The 14,667-nt window shown below is 47.1% G+C and overlaps 1 protein-coding gene across 1 annotated transcript in view; it reads right to left on the bottom strand.

Annotated features, from left to right (window-relative positions):
- ESR1 (estrogen receptor 1) overlaps nucleotides 1–14,667 on the bottom strand; it is a 387,555-nt gene that overhangs the window by 266,875 nt on the left and 106,013 nt on the right. The window contains 1 exon segment of the mRNA XM_058289585.2: nucleotides 6,649–7,159. Coding sequence (XP_058145568.2) covers nucleotides 6,649–7,159 — 511 coding nt within the window.

Genomic DNA, 14,667 nt, shown 5'->3' with positions numbered 1-14,667 from the left:
CAAACCCAGGGCTGTGCCATGCAGGGGTGTCCCCCACATAGGGGAGCCCCACACACAAGGAATGCACCCCGCAAGGAGAGCTGCGCAGCCTGCCCAGGAGTAGCACTGCACACATGGAGAGCTGATGCAGCAAGATGACACAACAAAAAGAGATAAAGATTCCTGGTGCCGCTGACAAGAATGCAAGCAGACACAGAAGAACACACAGCGAATGGACACAGGGCGCAGACAATGGGGGAGGGGGGAAAATACATAAAAATAAATCTTTTAAAAAATTAAAAAATAAAAAGACCTCGTGGTGCAGAGTGGGGCATAGCTCAGTGGTTGAGCACCTGCTTTGCATGTTCAAGGTCCTGGGTTCAATCTCTGGCATCTCCTAAAAAAGAAAAATGTAAAAAAAGCACCTCATGGTATAAATAAGATAGATAACGAATGCATGCTCCTATGTGCAAAAATTAACATTATTGTTGACAGAGTGAGAATTTACAGCTGGCTTAGTTGCCTGGTACAAAATCATGGGGTTCTAGAACTTCTGAAACTCAGTCCCCTGGGAAAGGATAGCCAACGTTGCCCTTGTAATTATCTCCATACCAAATACCAATGTAGCAGAATATGACTCTAGAATTTCACCCGCCCATGAAATAAGTTTCCTAACTTCTGTATGGTTACTCTGTTATGTGAAGTGTTGGAAATATAAAAATGCATTTTATGCAATCCAGGACCTCAATCCATGAGCTACAAAATTTAGAACAAGGTAGCCAAAAAAATGAGTGAATGAATGAATGAATGTCAAAGCAATTCCATAAAGTGAACAGTTCGTCCTGATTTTGTTTTAAGCTGCTATCTTTAGAGACCAAAAAAAAAAAAAAAAAAAAGCTTTTGAAACTTGGAATTTAATTGATGCCAGTCTGAATTATTAAGGCATATTCTCACACTATGGAATTTCCACACTAGCTGGGAACTCTGTTGAACTCTGTTCCAAATTTCATGTAAACAGATAAAAACAGACAAATAACAAAATAAGCTAGGAAAGTGGTAGGAACGGATTTGGAATACACAGAGGGAACAACCAAGACAGAAAAGGAAAGGAAACACGATGGAGGAGAAGAGGCCAAAGGGAGTTTAAAGGGGAGAACATTAGAAAATAAAGAAAGGAAGCAAGAAAACTTGAGAAGGGACCATTAAAAACCCAAACAGATCAGAGTTGGAAAGCAGAAATGTGGCGATGCAAAAAAAAAAAAAAAAAAATTCTATTTCTAACATCATTTCATTGCAGGAAACTAAAAGAGAATTATCTCTTTCTTTCACGGCCTTATAAAAAGTCCCAAGTCCGTGAGTGAGAAAAGTAAATCAAGGATCCGAGCAAACCCGCCCAGGCAGTCGTGTCCAGAACGTGCAGTGAGCCACGGCCGCCAACTCTGTACCTTCCAGGCTAGAGGCGAGAATCTGCGGACCCATCTGAGCTACAGCGGGTTCATTCGGGAAGGCCTTGCCCTGAACGTTACTTAATTCAATTTTAAAGCGAACTTCTACAATTCCCCAGTTGTAATTCCCAGGCGCTCCAGAAAGTATAAAATTCCAGGACACACATATTCTATTCCTCTCAGAAGTCTGCTGTCTTATTAAAGACACATTTGATTAAAGCAGATGCTCTGGGATCGAACGCAGGAGAAAGTCTGTCCCCCTGAGTTCAGGGGAGAAACGGAAGAATACTGGCTTGTTTAGGTTTTCTTTTCTATTTTCTCTGTAGCAGTTCTAACAGATTTATGGTATTAATATGATGATTGATGATGCCATTATTGAAGTTTTCCCAGGATAGTCGCTTAAATTACAACTGTACAAAAACTAGCCAAGTACACTTAAAGATTTTATTTCTGTAGATTATCTCCAGGCTAATCTAATAGGCACGCAGAAACACTAGCTGGCCAAATTGACACCAAAGCCACACTGCCATCATCACCATCTCCACCATCATCAGGGACTGCCACCAACGCGCCACCAGATCAGGTACAAGTGGCACTCATACCTTTTCTTTTGACCAAGCTCCTTGAAATAATCACTCTAGTAAACTTTTTTAAATTGTGCCAGGCCCAAAATAGTTGTCTTTTCTAGCCTTCCTGGTTTGAAGAGGATCTAAAAACATATCCGTAACTTAAAGCATCGGTAAGTCATGAAGAACGCCTCTCATCATTCGTAACAATATTCTCGAAAGCACAGAGCTCAACGACGATGGCTTCTTTCCTCAGGAGCTCAGGATTGTCCTAAAGCTTCTTTCCTCCAGCTTAGGCTGCCAGATTTCAGAGGCGAGCGTGAGGGTACATTTTGAGGTACGGGGTAGGGGAGAGCATTTCCTGACAATTCATTAGCTGAGTTTAAAATATTAACTAAAAATCCTCAGTGATTTGATGGACTGCCTCTTTTCTATGAAATCCTTACACTTTCTGCGTTGCTTGGTTGGACTTTGATGGGTTGTATTTTTTTTTCTTTATTAGCATCTGTGTCCAGACCATACATTGTGGTTCTAAACAATTATAGTCACTCTGTTAAGGACTTTTTTAAAAATAAATTTGAGACATAGAACTTGGCCCCATCCTAGAAAAGAAGGAAACATTAGCACAAAAACTCTCCACTTTGTTCTTCAAAAGTTACAATTAAAAATAATACTGATGTCACAGAAGAGTGAGATATATTATATTTGCCCTGAGTATGAATTTTATGGGAAAAAAATCATAAGACACCTATATTTCCTTATGTAAAATCATTTTCACATAATCAGGATTTTGACTTTCTTTTTTTAATGTGGCCAGAAAATAAATCCTCTCTGTGATAACCCAGACTACAAATAAATGCTGCAGAGTCTGAGTTTTTTGCTAAATATTGCTTCCACAGGAAAGGGCTTCATATTATCAGATTTAAGAACACTTACATCTCTTCTGCCCCACTGTTTTTTACCTTTCAAAGACACCAGAACACATATGAAGAAGTGGATAAAATAATACAACGTCAAGCATACGTAACACCTTCACAGCTACAATCTCACCTGAAAAAATTACTAATGTCTCCTTGTTAATGGGAAGTTTGAAATCTTTTTTTAGTTTTTCTTTAGATCTTTCATTCCTGCCTTCAACAGTTTCTGGCGCCTCTCTTTTCCAACCTTAAAACAATAGGAAATCAAAATCTTGAACCTGAATTTTCCCAAATTATGAATGTCATGTCCTAAACATAATCTCAAAAGTAAATAATGAACAACGCTCACTAGAGACCAAAATTAACTGAGTGTGAGAAAGAAGATTAGAATTTAGAATAAGTGGCAATTATCCTCTAGGGCCTTTTTACCAAACACAGGTACAAACCACATGGAGTAGGTGAAAATGAAATGGGGATTGAAGACGTGATTCTGGTTTTGTCCTAAGATACACTCATCCCAGGGTAATATGTGGCTTCTTGGGCTATTCTTGGACCAGCACAAAATGTTAGGTTATCAGCAACAATTTAAATGAATGAAAAAAGTAAGGCTGGAAAGAAAAGGTGCTAAAATATCACCTACATATAAGGAAAGGATTATTGGAAACTTGAAAATTAGCCGCTCAAATCTCTCCTTGCAGATGAGCCTTTGTTCAAACGTGAGATGTAGTTCTAAATTATCACCAGTGGACAAACTAGTCATTCAAAACCAGCACAACTTGTTTACGAATTATACCAGGGTATTAAGATTTGTTGTAAAAGGTCCGTGTATTTGTCAGATTTGGTTTTTTGTTTGTTTGTTTTTGAGAAGAGGGGGATGTTTAGCCTTTAAGAATATTGATTAATAAAACCCAAAATGATTCAATACCTATTTGAACTCTTTAAAACTCCGTGGGTATCATTAAGTTTCAACTTTAGTTTTATTCAAAATCCCTAAGCGTTTCGAAGTCTAAAAGGTAAACCAGCATAAGATGACTCCCAGTTGTCTTCATCATCAAAAGCTAATGAAATTTTAGTTAAGACCCAGCTTGGAAAGTCACAGTTTGCTCATTATTCCACACTTAAGATTCCCACGTGACATCTTCCTCACTCTATTATATGACCAGAGCAGTTTTATCCATTACATTTCTATTACATTTCTTCTTATATATAAGTATGGCGGCAAATTATGGCTGATGAAAGAAAGAACCCATAACTTCCTAACGCTAGATGGTGTGGCCCTCATATACATTCTCCGAACATTTGAGAGGGGCCTTTCAGGAAATGAGCCACACATAGCACCATTTTATAAATGCAGCGGTTAAGAATCAGAAATATCAAAGCTGAGTCTAACTCACCTAAAAACACCAGCCTAATTTAATGGGAAAAAGAAAATAAAGACAGTCAAAATAGCTTTTTGGTTTGCGTAGATAAAGCAACTAGCCACTTGTCTGAGTTTTTCATTTTCTACTGAACGTATCATTTTAGGCCAGCAACTTTTCAACTTCTTTGCCTGCGACCCGTGGTAAGAAATACATTTTAAACTACAGTCAGCACACGAAACGTGTATAATTGAAACAAAATTTTCCTGAGATGAAACTGACCCTTGCTGTATATCGAGCACTTTGATATTTTCTATGATATCATTTCTATTTTATTCCTTTATAAGAAACTATTGTAGACTCGCTAAATTGATTTCATGATCCATTGGGTCATGACCAGCAGTTTGAAACTACTGCTTCTGGTCCCCCAAATTTTTTATAGCTTCTTAGGAAAATTAAACATTGCTAAAAGAGTTGCTCCAATGTTTTTTTTTCTATCCAAAGTAACTCAATAGGAAAACTGAGAGGGAAAATACATTAAATAATATCGGTCCATTTGCAACAACATCTGAATAAAGACATCTCTCTTCCTCTCTAGGTAATAAGAGACAGAACTCAAAAGAGGAAGAACATTATGGGAAATAAATGACAAAGAGAAAATGGTCCTTTTAAAAGTTTACTTCCACATAGATCCCTCTGTCTGAGAGTTGTTTAAAGTTCCTTGTTATTTTTCTATTATTCTAAAAGTATTTGAGAATCATCTAATGTAAAAAAAAAAAAGTTTAAGATAGGGCATATTATAGTAACATCTGCCTCCAGGATGATGAATAATTTTGAATAAAATGCGATCCCCCTTTTCTTTGACCAGGCTCACTTTATAATTATTAGCAGGAGGTAAATGATCCCCCGAGGAGCAGCCTCATTAGTGCCCATTGAAATCCACTGGCATTAATTTGCAAGAAAAGAACTGAAAATTAAGTGGAAAAGAAAACGGTTTCTGGAGTCCACCACAAGGTGATGGAATTCACATCGCACCAACACCTGCCCTCACATCAAGGAGTTTAAAATGCTGTGCGAATGCAACTTAATCGCTCTCGTCTGTTGTTGCATTTAACGACAACACAAAAGTGGGCAGAAGAAATCCTTTTGCTCTCTCCATGTCAACCCTGAATGAAAACAAGTGGGATTAGCCTGAAATATGGCCACTTCTCGGAGTTTTGATTATTACTGGTCTTTTAAGCACCACTGCAGGTTGGACCTGCATGGCTGCGGCCGCTCTCAACTGCTCCAAGGGGCCGAGCTGTGTGTTCAGATACCCCGAAGCACCTCTCCGCGGGCCTGCATCCTGTACCTGTTTCTAGAAATAGAACTCTGAGCGGAAAACGGTCCCCGCTTGGCAGGGAGCGCGAGGCAGGAGCAGTCAGGGCCAGCGTGCCCAGGCGGGAAGCGGCTAGCTCGCTCCCCAGCCACGTGGACCCCAGAGGCCTCCCAACGCGCTCCCCGCGCCCCCCTCCTGCGCGGGGCACAGGGGTCCACCGGGATCACCCACCTGGGCGCGCCCTAGGCCCCCCGGGAGAAGGGGGGACACCGTCAAAGGGAAAAGGGGAGGCAAGGCGGCGGGGGCTGTGGGGCGAGAAAGGACACTCTCTATTGGAAAAACAAAACGGAGACACGAAAGAGTCGCCACCGAAGGCACACACGTGTCTGTCTGTCTTTCCGGCCTTCTCGGCCTGCCAGGACAGAAAGGCACCCCAGCGACAGGAGGGGGGCTGGCAGCTGCGCCGCTGCGCGTGGGCACCGAGACCCCTAGACGTCCCCCGCGGGGAGACGTCACCTGCCCGCGAGCCGCTCCCGCACCGGCGATCGCTCAGCCACGGGCAACTTGGTGCAACCCCCCGCAACTCACCCCGCGCGCGTGCGAGCAGCGCGGGGCGCGGCTAAAGCCCTCCACGTGGGGTGCGCGGGAGGGGAGAGCGGCGAGAAGAGACTCTCCCCCCGCGCGTCCAGATCTTTCAGCGGAATTTGGGAAATCACAGTCCTAACTCGCGGGTGCCCCCGCTCACCCCAAGCACCTCCAGGCCTGGATATCGAGGCGGGGCACGACTGCCGGGCGCCGGGCGTGATCGCTGCGGGGCTTCCCCGACCCCCGCGATCGCCTGCTGCTCTGCACTCAGGAAGCACCCAGCTGTAAGGGTGCGGAGAGCAGGGGTGCTGCTTTTTTTTTTTTTTTCCCCCAAGCGCGCGAACTTGACTCTGGAACGCGGGCTCGGCGGGAATGCCCGCGCGCAAGGCTGCGCGCCCTCGGGGTGCTCCCCGCGGGCGCTGCGCACCCCGCCTCCTGCCCGCACCCCCCGCGGGCTCCCCGGGGCCCGGCGCGCGGTACCTGTAGTAGGCGGGGGGGCCGGCCTCGTGCACGCCGTAGGCGCCCTGCTCGCCGTCCAGGTAGTAGGGTCCCTGCTGGCCGTGCGGGTGCAGGAAGGGCGAGAGCGGCGGCGGCGGGTGCAGCAGCACCAGCGGGCTGGGGGACACGCTGTGCAGCGGCGCGAAGCCCCCCAGGCCGCTGGCGCCAAAGGCGGCGGCCGCGTCGGGCCCGGGGCCGTAGGCGAGGCCGGGCTGCCCGTAGACGGGCGCGGGGGCGGCGGCGGCGGCGTCCAGCTCGTAGGTGGCGCCCTCGGGGTAGCCGTACACGCCGGGCTTGCCGCCGTCCACGTACATGTCGCCCAGCGGCCGCTCGAGCGGGAGCTTGAGCTGCGGGCGGCTCAGGGGCTCCAGCTCGGTGCCCTGGATCTGGTGCAGCAGGGCCATGCCGGACGCTTTGGTGTGCTGGGTCATGGTCGCGGCCGGCGGGCCGGGCGCATCGCGGGCGGCCGAGGGCTCAGCGGGCGGCGGGCCACCTGCGGAGAGAGCAGAGCGGCGGTGAGCGGCGGCGCGCGGCCTTTGCCCCGGGGGAACAACGAGCGCGGCGCGGGGACTCACGAGCGGGCAGCGGCGAGCGCGGCGCGGGAGCGCTCCTCCGCGGGGCGCCCGGGGTCTCCCGCTTTTAAGTACTGGGCTCCCCGGCTCGTGTGACTTACAGACGTGCTGGAGGGCGGCCAAGGGGCCGTTGCCTCGCACCGGCATTGGCTTAAACCGCGCTCCCCGCGCAGCGCGTTTTGGAGCGAGCCCAAAGAGCAGCTTCCCTGAACTTTACTTTACTTGTCGTAATTGCTGGGCCGAGGCGGCAGGTCGCTCCCGGGGGGGTAGGGGGCGGGGCGCAGAGGGCTCCCCTAAAGGTGGCCGTGGGGTAGGCGCGAGGAACGGAGCTCGGGGCTGCCTTAGGTGCCCGGTGCCAGAGACGCCGATCTATCTGTCTGTCTCTGTGGGTTGGACTCACATAGAGTGATCCTGGAGAGGGCCGCTGTGTAACTGAGATACGGCCCCTAGAATGGGTGCGCGGATCCTCTGCAGCCCGCCCAGACAGCTCTATTTAGCAGCGGCAGGGACTGCTAGGGGGCCTCTAAGGGGAGAGGGGAGATCCGAGGGGTACCTAGATGCAGAGCTGCATTTTGCAATCAAAATCTGCTGCCGGACTTCAGCTTCCTATCCGCAGAATGCCCCCAAAGTGTCACTTCCGCCACGACCCGAGCCTCTCCCAGCCCTGCTGTTGGATGACAAGGCTGGACTTGCTTCCAGGAGTTCTCCTGGGAATGGGGGTTCACAAAAACCTACAGCGAGGCAAACGGGCGTTCATGCCTTCCACAGGTTATGTAACCAGAACTTCACAAAGCTGGGTCTGAAACTGGCACCCTAGCCATCTCCCGTCATTGATCAAACCTTTGGCAAATAGTTACTCTGTTGCTCGAACCAACAAATTTTAAAATGCAGTGATACAAATTCTCTTCTCTAGTCCTACCACTGAACCTTTCCTGGTGCCCTTGGGCTGAGCTGTGCAGGATCGTATCATGAGATGAAAGAGAAATTTTTAAAAGTTTGGAACTGGATTAAAAGATAAACATGCACACACATATATATGTGCATACCTATATACAGACATATGCACCTATTAATGAAACAAAAGATAGGATAACTCTATGATGCATCTAAAATCTTTTGCACTTTTTAATAAACTTCTTTGCTCCAGCCTAACAGACTGATAAGGCTATCAATGTGTTGCTTTAATTGCTATCCCAAACACTCTACAGAGCACCTGGCAAAATACTCACGCCATATAGAATTGCCACGGTTGTGGTCAATAAAAGTAACATTTTAAAATATTTTATACCAAAAAAGTACACATCTTATATAATTCTTATAAAAACAGACAGACCATTTTTTAACTCAATGCAAATGTAGCTGATTTACTATTAAGCCAAAATCGACTTAGCCCCAATAATTGTCGATGGTAAGCAAAGAAAGGGTTAAAAACACACGAGGTGAATCACAGATCTTTTTCTTTGGGGCCAGCAACTATTGCTTTCCAAAGCAATCTCTTTACAGAGGATTTAGTTTCGGCAAATCACACTTTCAATTTCCCCCACGTCTTTTATTTTAGATTCGTGCGAAAGCACCCTATAGGGCTCTTAAAAATCGGAACCGACCAAATTCCCAAAAGACATGCCCCCAAAGAAGAGCTGCAAATCCTCTTCTCCCAACTGGGAGACAGACACTGGCCATAAGTTGCTCTCTCCAAATGCTAAAGCTACAGAGGGAGAAATCAGAAACAATCCTACCGGGCTGGATCAAGAACCTCTTTCCAGAACTCTTCCATGGGGCTTGGAGAAGTCAAAAGCCGAGACGGGGAGGCTGCAGGCAGGAATGCGGTGGCTTGTGCGGGAGGCTGTGCGTGTGAGCGCCGCTGTGCCTGCGTGTGGAGTGGCAGGGACTGGGGCAGCCGTAGGCAGGGCACTTGGCAGCCCCTCCCGGCGGCCCCAGCAGCTGGGCTGCTGTGCGGAGCTGATGAATGGCTGTGGGGACTGAGGGGAAGGTAGGTGGCTTCCTGCCAGTGGAGAGCAGTGTGGCATAGCTAGAGCGACGGTTCCCCGGGAGAAGCTCAACTCCAGCCCCTTTTGCTCCAGAGCCTCAGAGCCCGGAAAACGCCCCACGTTTTCTGCTGCCATCCTCAACGAGAGGGAAAACCAGGCGCCCTGTAAATCATGGACTTAGGTACAGAGATCGAGGTCACAACCCACCAGATCGAGGTCGCAACCCACCAGATGAGGGGTTTTTCCTAAAGAATATCGTTTAACAGGAAAAGTCTCTGGAATGTGCTTGGATGGAACAACTCGCTGGTCCCAACACCCAGTTTCTAAAAAGACCCACTCTTGCCATGTGTCCCATCGCACTAGAAAACCAGACTTCGGAATAACTGTTTTGGCATTCTAGGGATGTGCTTCCAGCTGAAATGCAATACTCCTCCACCTCGTTAACCAAACCCACAAACTTTTCCACAAATAGCTCAGATGACTGCTTCTTGTAAACACATGGTGGGGGGGGGGGGCGGGGAAGTAAAAGCCCGGCATTGGAAGATAAGTCGAAAGTTGTTTGAAAATGATCGGAGGCTTTCAGGCTCACCTGGTACTGGCTCTGGGGAGGGGTCTCTCGTTTTCAGGGGTGCCCGCTTCCCACCTGGTTCAGGGCTTTTCTCCTAACTGTGGGGTTGACCCCCCCATCCTAAAGTGCTCCTAGTGGACCCGCGCCCAAGTCCCACAACGCGGGATGCCGGGGGGAGCCTTGGACTGCTTGGCAATAGCCCCTGCCTTGGGTATTAAATTACTTCAGTCACAATGCCAGGAGTGGCCAGAATCTGGCCCCACTACCCTACAGAGTTACCAAGAGATTTATGAGTGGCTCTTGAGAGCAGTACCCAACACACACACACACACACACACACAAGTTAAAAGTTGCTGACGTTGTAATGTCAATATGTATTCTGTGCTTTCAAAGACCCAAGAAACTGGCAATATCTTTCCTAAAAGAAAGGCTGTTACCCTTTCTCGGTCATATTGGTCAGTCCTGCTCCTCCTCTAGGTCACTAATGGTCACCAGTGCACTAAACCAGTCCCAAGGAAAACAATATGGGAGGAGAAGGGAGGGGCAGGGGAAGGGAGGGGCAAGGAAAGAGAGGAGAGGAGAAGCGAGCCTGGAGAAGGGAGGGGGGGAGGGGAGGGGGAAGGATGGAAAGGGACAAAAAGGAGGAAGAAAGAAATAGAAGGAGAAAGGAAGGAAAAAAGGAAATCTTTAAATACCTTTAACCTAGGAACGATAAGAAGCTTAGCTAGTTCTTAGACTTTAATCATCCTGGGATTAATTAATCAAAGTTAGTCGAAAGGCCCAATAAAGGCCAGTTGCTTGATCACTTTCTGCGCAGCATTCTCTTGCCTCTTCTTTTTTTTAAATTTAATTTTATTATTTAATTATCTTTTTTAAAAGTTGATAAATCACACAAAACTTTACATTAAAAAACATGAGGTTCCCGTATATCCCACTTCCCACTCAGCCGCCCTCATCATTTTTTTAATTATATGTTTTTGAAGATAGATCACAAAAAATGTTGCATTAAAAAATATAAGAGATCCTCATATACCCCACACCCCACCCCACTCCTCCCACATCAACAACCTCTTTCCTCTTCATGGCACATTCATTGCATTTGGGGAATACATCTTGGAGCATTGCTGCACCGCATGGATTATAGTTTACATTGTAGTTTACCCTCTCCCCAGTCCATTCAGTGGGTTGTGGCAGGATATAATGTCCAGCATCTATCCCTGCAGCATCATTTAGGACAACTCCAAGTCCCAAAAATGCCTCCACATCTCATCCCTTCTTCCCCTTCTTGGGAAGGCTTGTCTCCGGCTTGGAGAGCGTGGGTGGGGAATGGGGCAGAAAGCCTGCTTCTCCTCTTCCAGGCTCTGGAAGGAGCCTCACCCTTGGGCTCTCAGCCTCACCTCTTTTCTTTTTTTTAATTCTATGTGTTTCTTTTCCTTTTTTTTTCTTTTTTTGTCTTTCTTTATTTTTTTAATATTACATTCAAAAAATATGAGGTCCCCATATACCCCCCACCCCCCTCTCCCCACTCCTCCCCCCATAACAACAACCTCCTCCATCATCATGAGACATTCATTGCACTTGGTGAATACATCTCTGAGCACCGCTTCCCCTCATGGTCAATGGTCCACACCATAGCCCACACTCTCCCCCAGTCCACCCAGTGGGCCATGGGAGGACATACAATGTCTGGTAACTGTCCCTGCAGCACCACCCAGGACAACTCCAAGTCCCGAAAACGCCCCCACATCTCCTCTCCTCCTCTTGACTCCTACACTCTCCAGCTTGCACAGTTCATCTCTGCCGCGGCTTCACCTGGCACGCCCAGCTGAAAAAGAGCAAGTTCTCCTGCTGACCCCCAGGCCCCGTTGCCGGGATTTTCTGACTGAGCAAGTCCGAGTCCTCATTCTCTCTCCCAGATGTGGCGCTCCGCTCTGTTCCTGAGAGCAGCGCCAGCTTCCCTCCAGACGCCTGGATGAAGGCCTCAAGGTTTGGGGCGCCACTTCCTCGTCCTTGCTGTCCCTACATTCTAACATTCCTAGCGCTGCCATCCCTCCTTCCAGCCCTCCTTCCCGTCCCGCCTCCATCAGCCTCTTTCAGCCCCTCCTTCCCTTTCTCCCTTACTGTACTCGGAGCCTCCCGCTGCTTCCTTCCACCTGCACACACATCTTCCTCCATTCTGCCCTCTGCATAATACATTGCTTTTACTGCACCAGGAACTGGACTGTATGCTCCAGCTCAGTCCTCAGCCCAGGTCACAGCTCCTGCAGGAGTTCAAACCTCCCTCGCTGCTCCTAGCTGCTCCTTCTAGTCTAGCCCCACCAACGTGGAGCTGATGCTACAGCCAAACCAACGCCTGGACCTAAAAGCTTCCCTTCTGTGGCTTCCTGCTGCCTAGAACCTCCCCCTCCACACACACACACACTTTCCTGGCATGCCAGAGGAAATCACACCCATGTTTGAAGATCCAACGCAATGCCACCCATGATGCCTTCCTTTATGCCCTGTTCAAGGAGAATTGCCTCTCTACTGCACTCCTGTGGAATTTTGTTTTTCCCTCTCATGAATTTCTTATATTCTACCTTAAACTAGAGTTGCTTATATATTTTTTTAGCCCCTCATCCTGCTCAGAAGCTCCTTGAGGACAGGGTCTGGAAGAATTATTTTGGAAATTCTCTGGATGCTAAACACAGTGCTCCGTCATTTCAGGTCATCAAATATGTGCTAAATTATTAATCCAGATACCTGAAAAGGACAAAATCAAACTATGCCCATCACAATGCCCATCTCTAAGAGTCAACTTTCCATGTAACATTCTACCATGTTCAAAACTGTTTTTGCTGAAAGATTATCTTCGGGAGGCCATAAAGTTGAAATTCAAATACAGACAATCTTGAGGATTAAGCCTGCAATTGTTGGCAGTCACAAGAGAGCTCTCAGTTTTTCGTTCCGAACCAGATAATGCTGTGACCAAACATAGTTCCCTCTCTGGCTCCATTAAAAGCTTTTTACATTTGCAAAAACATTATTCTCCAACAGAAACTCAAAAGAAAATGAATTGGGAAATATTTCCAAAATAGACTACTCAGAAACGATCCTTCAAGCTTGGCCAGGTTCAAATCAAACATCATATCGGAGATAAATGTTTTGTTTAAGCGTCGGGTTTTGAGTGTTTATTTGGCACCATCAGTTTTCCTCTGAAATGGAAGAATAATGAAGAAAATTGTCTCTGAAATGCTTTTAAATTTCTGCTCATTTTTTAAAGTTTGGCCATGTGTGTTAAATGCTTTTGCTTAGTGCCTCGCCTTCTTTTAACCTGGTTTGGGGTTTGTTTTTTTTTTTTTTTTTTTGCAGGTAAAACTCATATGCAATGACATGCGCATAGCTTACAATTTGATGAGTTTGGCTAAATGGCTCTTCTCATACAATGACTATCTCAATGAAAGCATAGTATCTCTACCCTCCTGATGGTCAATCAGTCCTCCTCTCCTACATGTGATCACTGACCTGATCTCGGTCTCTAGAGACTCGTTTTGCCACCTGGCCCAGAACGTGGACCAAGATGTCTTAGAGAATGGAGCGCATCCGCTGCATTTCCAACCAACGCACAGCCAGGCCTGGCCCTGGCTTTCCCAGGGCATCCTTCCTCAGTAACACTCCTTTTCCCTGGAAAAGGGTCCCTCTAAGGCAGTAAACTTCACTATCACTCTATTCATGGACCTTTTAAACAGGCTTTTCATATGATCAAATACTACCTAAGCCTGCAAGGATCCAAGTTAGCGAGAAGCTACACGGAATCGATATTCTTGAACATGTTTCTAAACAGCCTTTTTTCTTCTCTGCTGCCACTCCAAAAAAAGGGGTGGGCGTCACCCGACATCCTTACTCCCACCAACCCTGAGACCTCAACTGTCATCCTGTGGCTTCCTAACCAGAAACCAATGAAGCTAGTTTGAATCTTCGGTTGTCGGGCAGAATGGCTACCCCTTATTACGAATGCAGGAATCACTCCCATCCTCCTCTCCTGCCTGATACAATTTGGTGATTTTTATCTGACATTTTCTTTGAAATGCATTTGTTTAAAACATTTTAGAATCTCTTTGTATAATGAACCTATATGACGTGTAGTGGAAGACAATTTAGAAAGTCCTTCTACTCTAAGTGCCATGAGTGATAAAAGAATTCCAATTATTCCAACTATCGCGTCCCTCTCTCTGCCTTTATCTGTTCTTTGCTTGAGGTCTCATTGCCAGCTTGGGGTGTTATTAGTCTGTGGATAGCAATATCCAGATTGTGCCCAAATTCACTCTCGTTCCGATATATTATAGTAGGGCCTTCACACAAACATACTCACACACACGCCACACCCCAGATATATCAACCAACAACCAGCTCCCATGATGCAAAGGGAGATTCCTGTGCTTGGAGGCCTGTGCCTTCTTTCTCTTTGGTTACTGCACACACCTGGGAACAGGTGCTCTCGCCCCTCCCCCCTCCCCCCTCAGTCACCATCAGGGCTCTCTTCTAAAGCTCACTCACTCTCTGGCCAGGGAGTGGGGAGCGCTGTGTCTGTGCACATGCCAGCGACTGACCCACGCATGCAATTCATTCAGAAAGTAGAGATAACCTAGTAGGTACCAGGCCAGCTTCTCAGCAAACAAGTAAACAAAACTAAACCCAAAGCTGTTCTCCTTGAATGGCCCTTCCTACTGGACCTCCTGAGAAGCCCCTTTGCCTGGGTCTGCCCTCCTGTTAGAATTCCTCCAGGTTCAGCCCCCAGGCTCCCTCTTCTCTCTTCTTTTCTGCACCCACCCAGGAGGATCCCAGCTCCTCAGAGAGTTTTTTTGTTTTGTTTTGTCTGTTTGTTTAGATTATA

This window comes from Dasypus novemcinctus, chromosome 28 (genome assembly GCF_030445035.2).
Source record: "Dasypus novemcinctus isolate mDasNov1 chromosome 28, mDasNov1.1.hap2, whole genome shotgun sequence".
In the NCBI taxonomy this organism is placed as follows: domain Eukaryota; kingdom Metazoa; phylum Chordata; class Mammalia; order Cingulata; family Dasypodidae; genus Dasypus; species Dasypus novemcinctus.
This window is presented reverse-complemented; position numbering and strand designations above follow the sequence as displayed.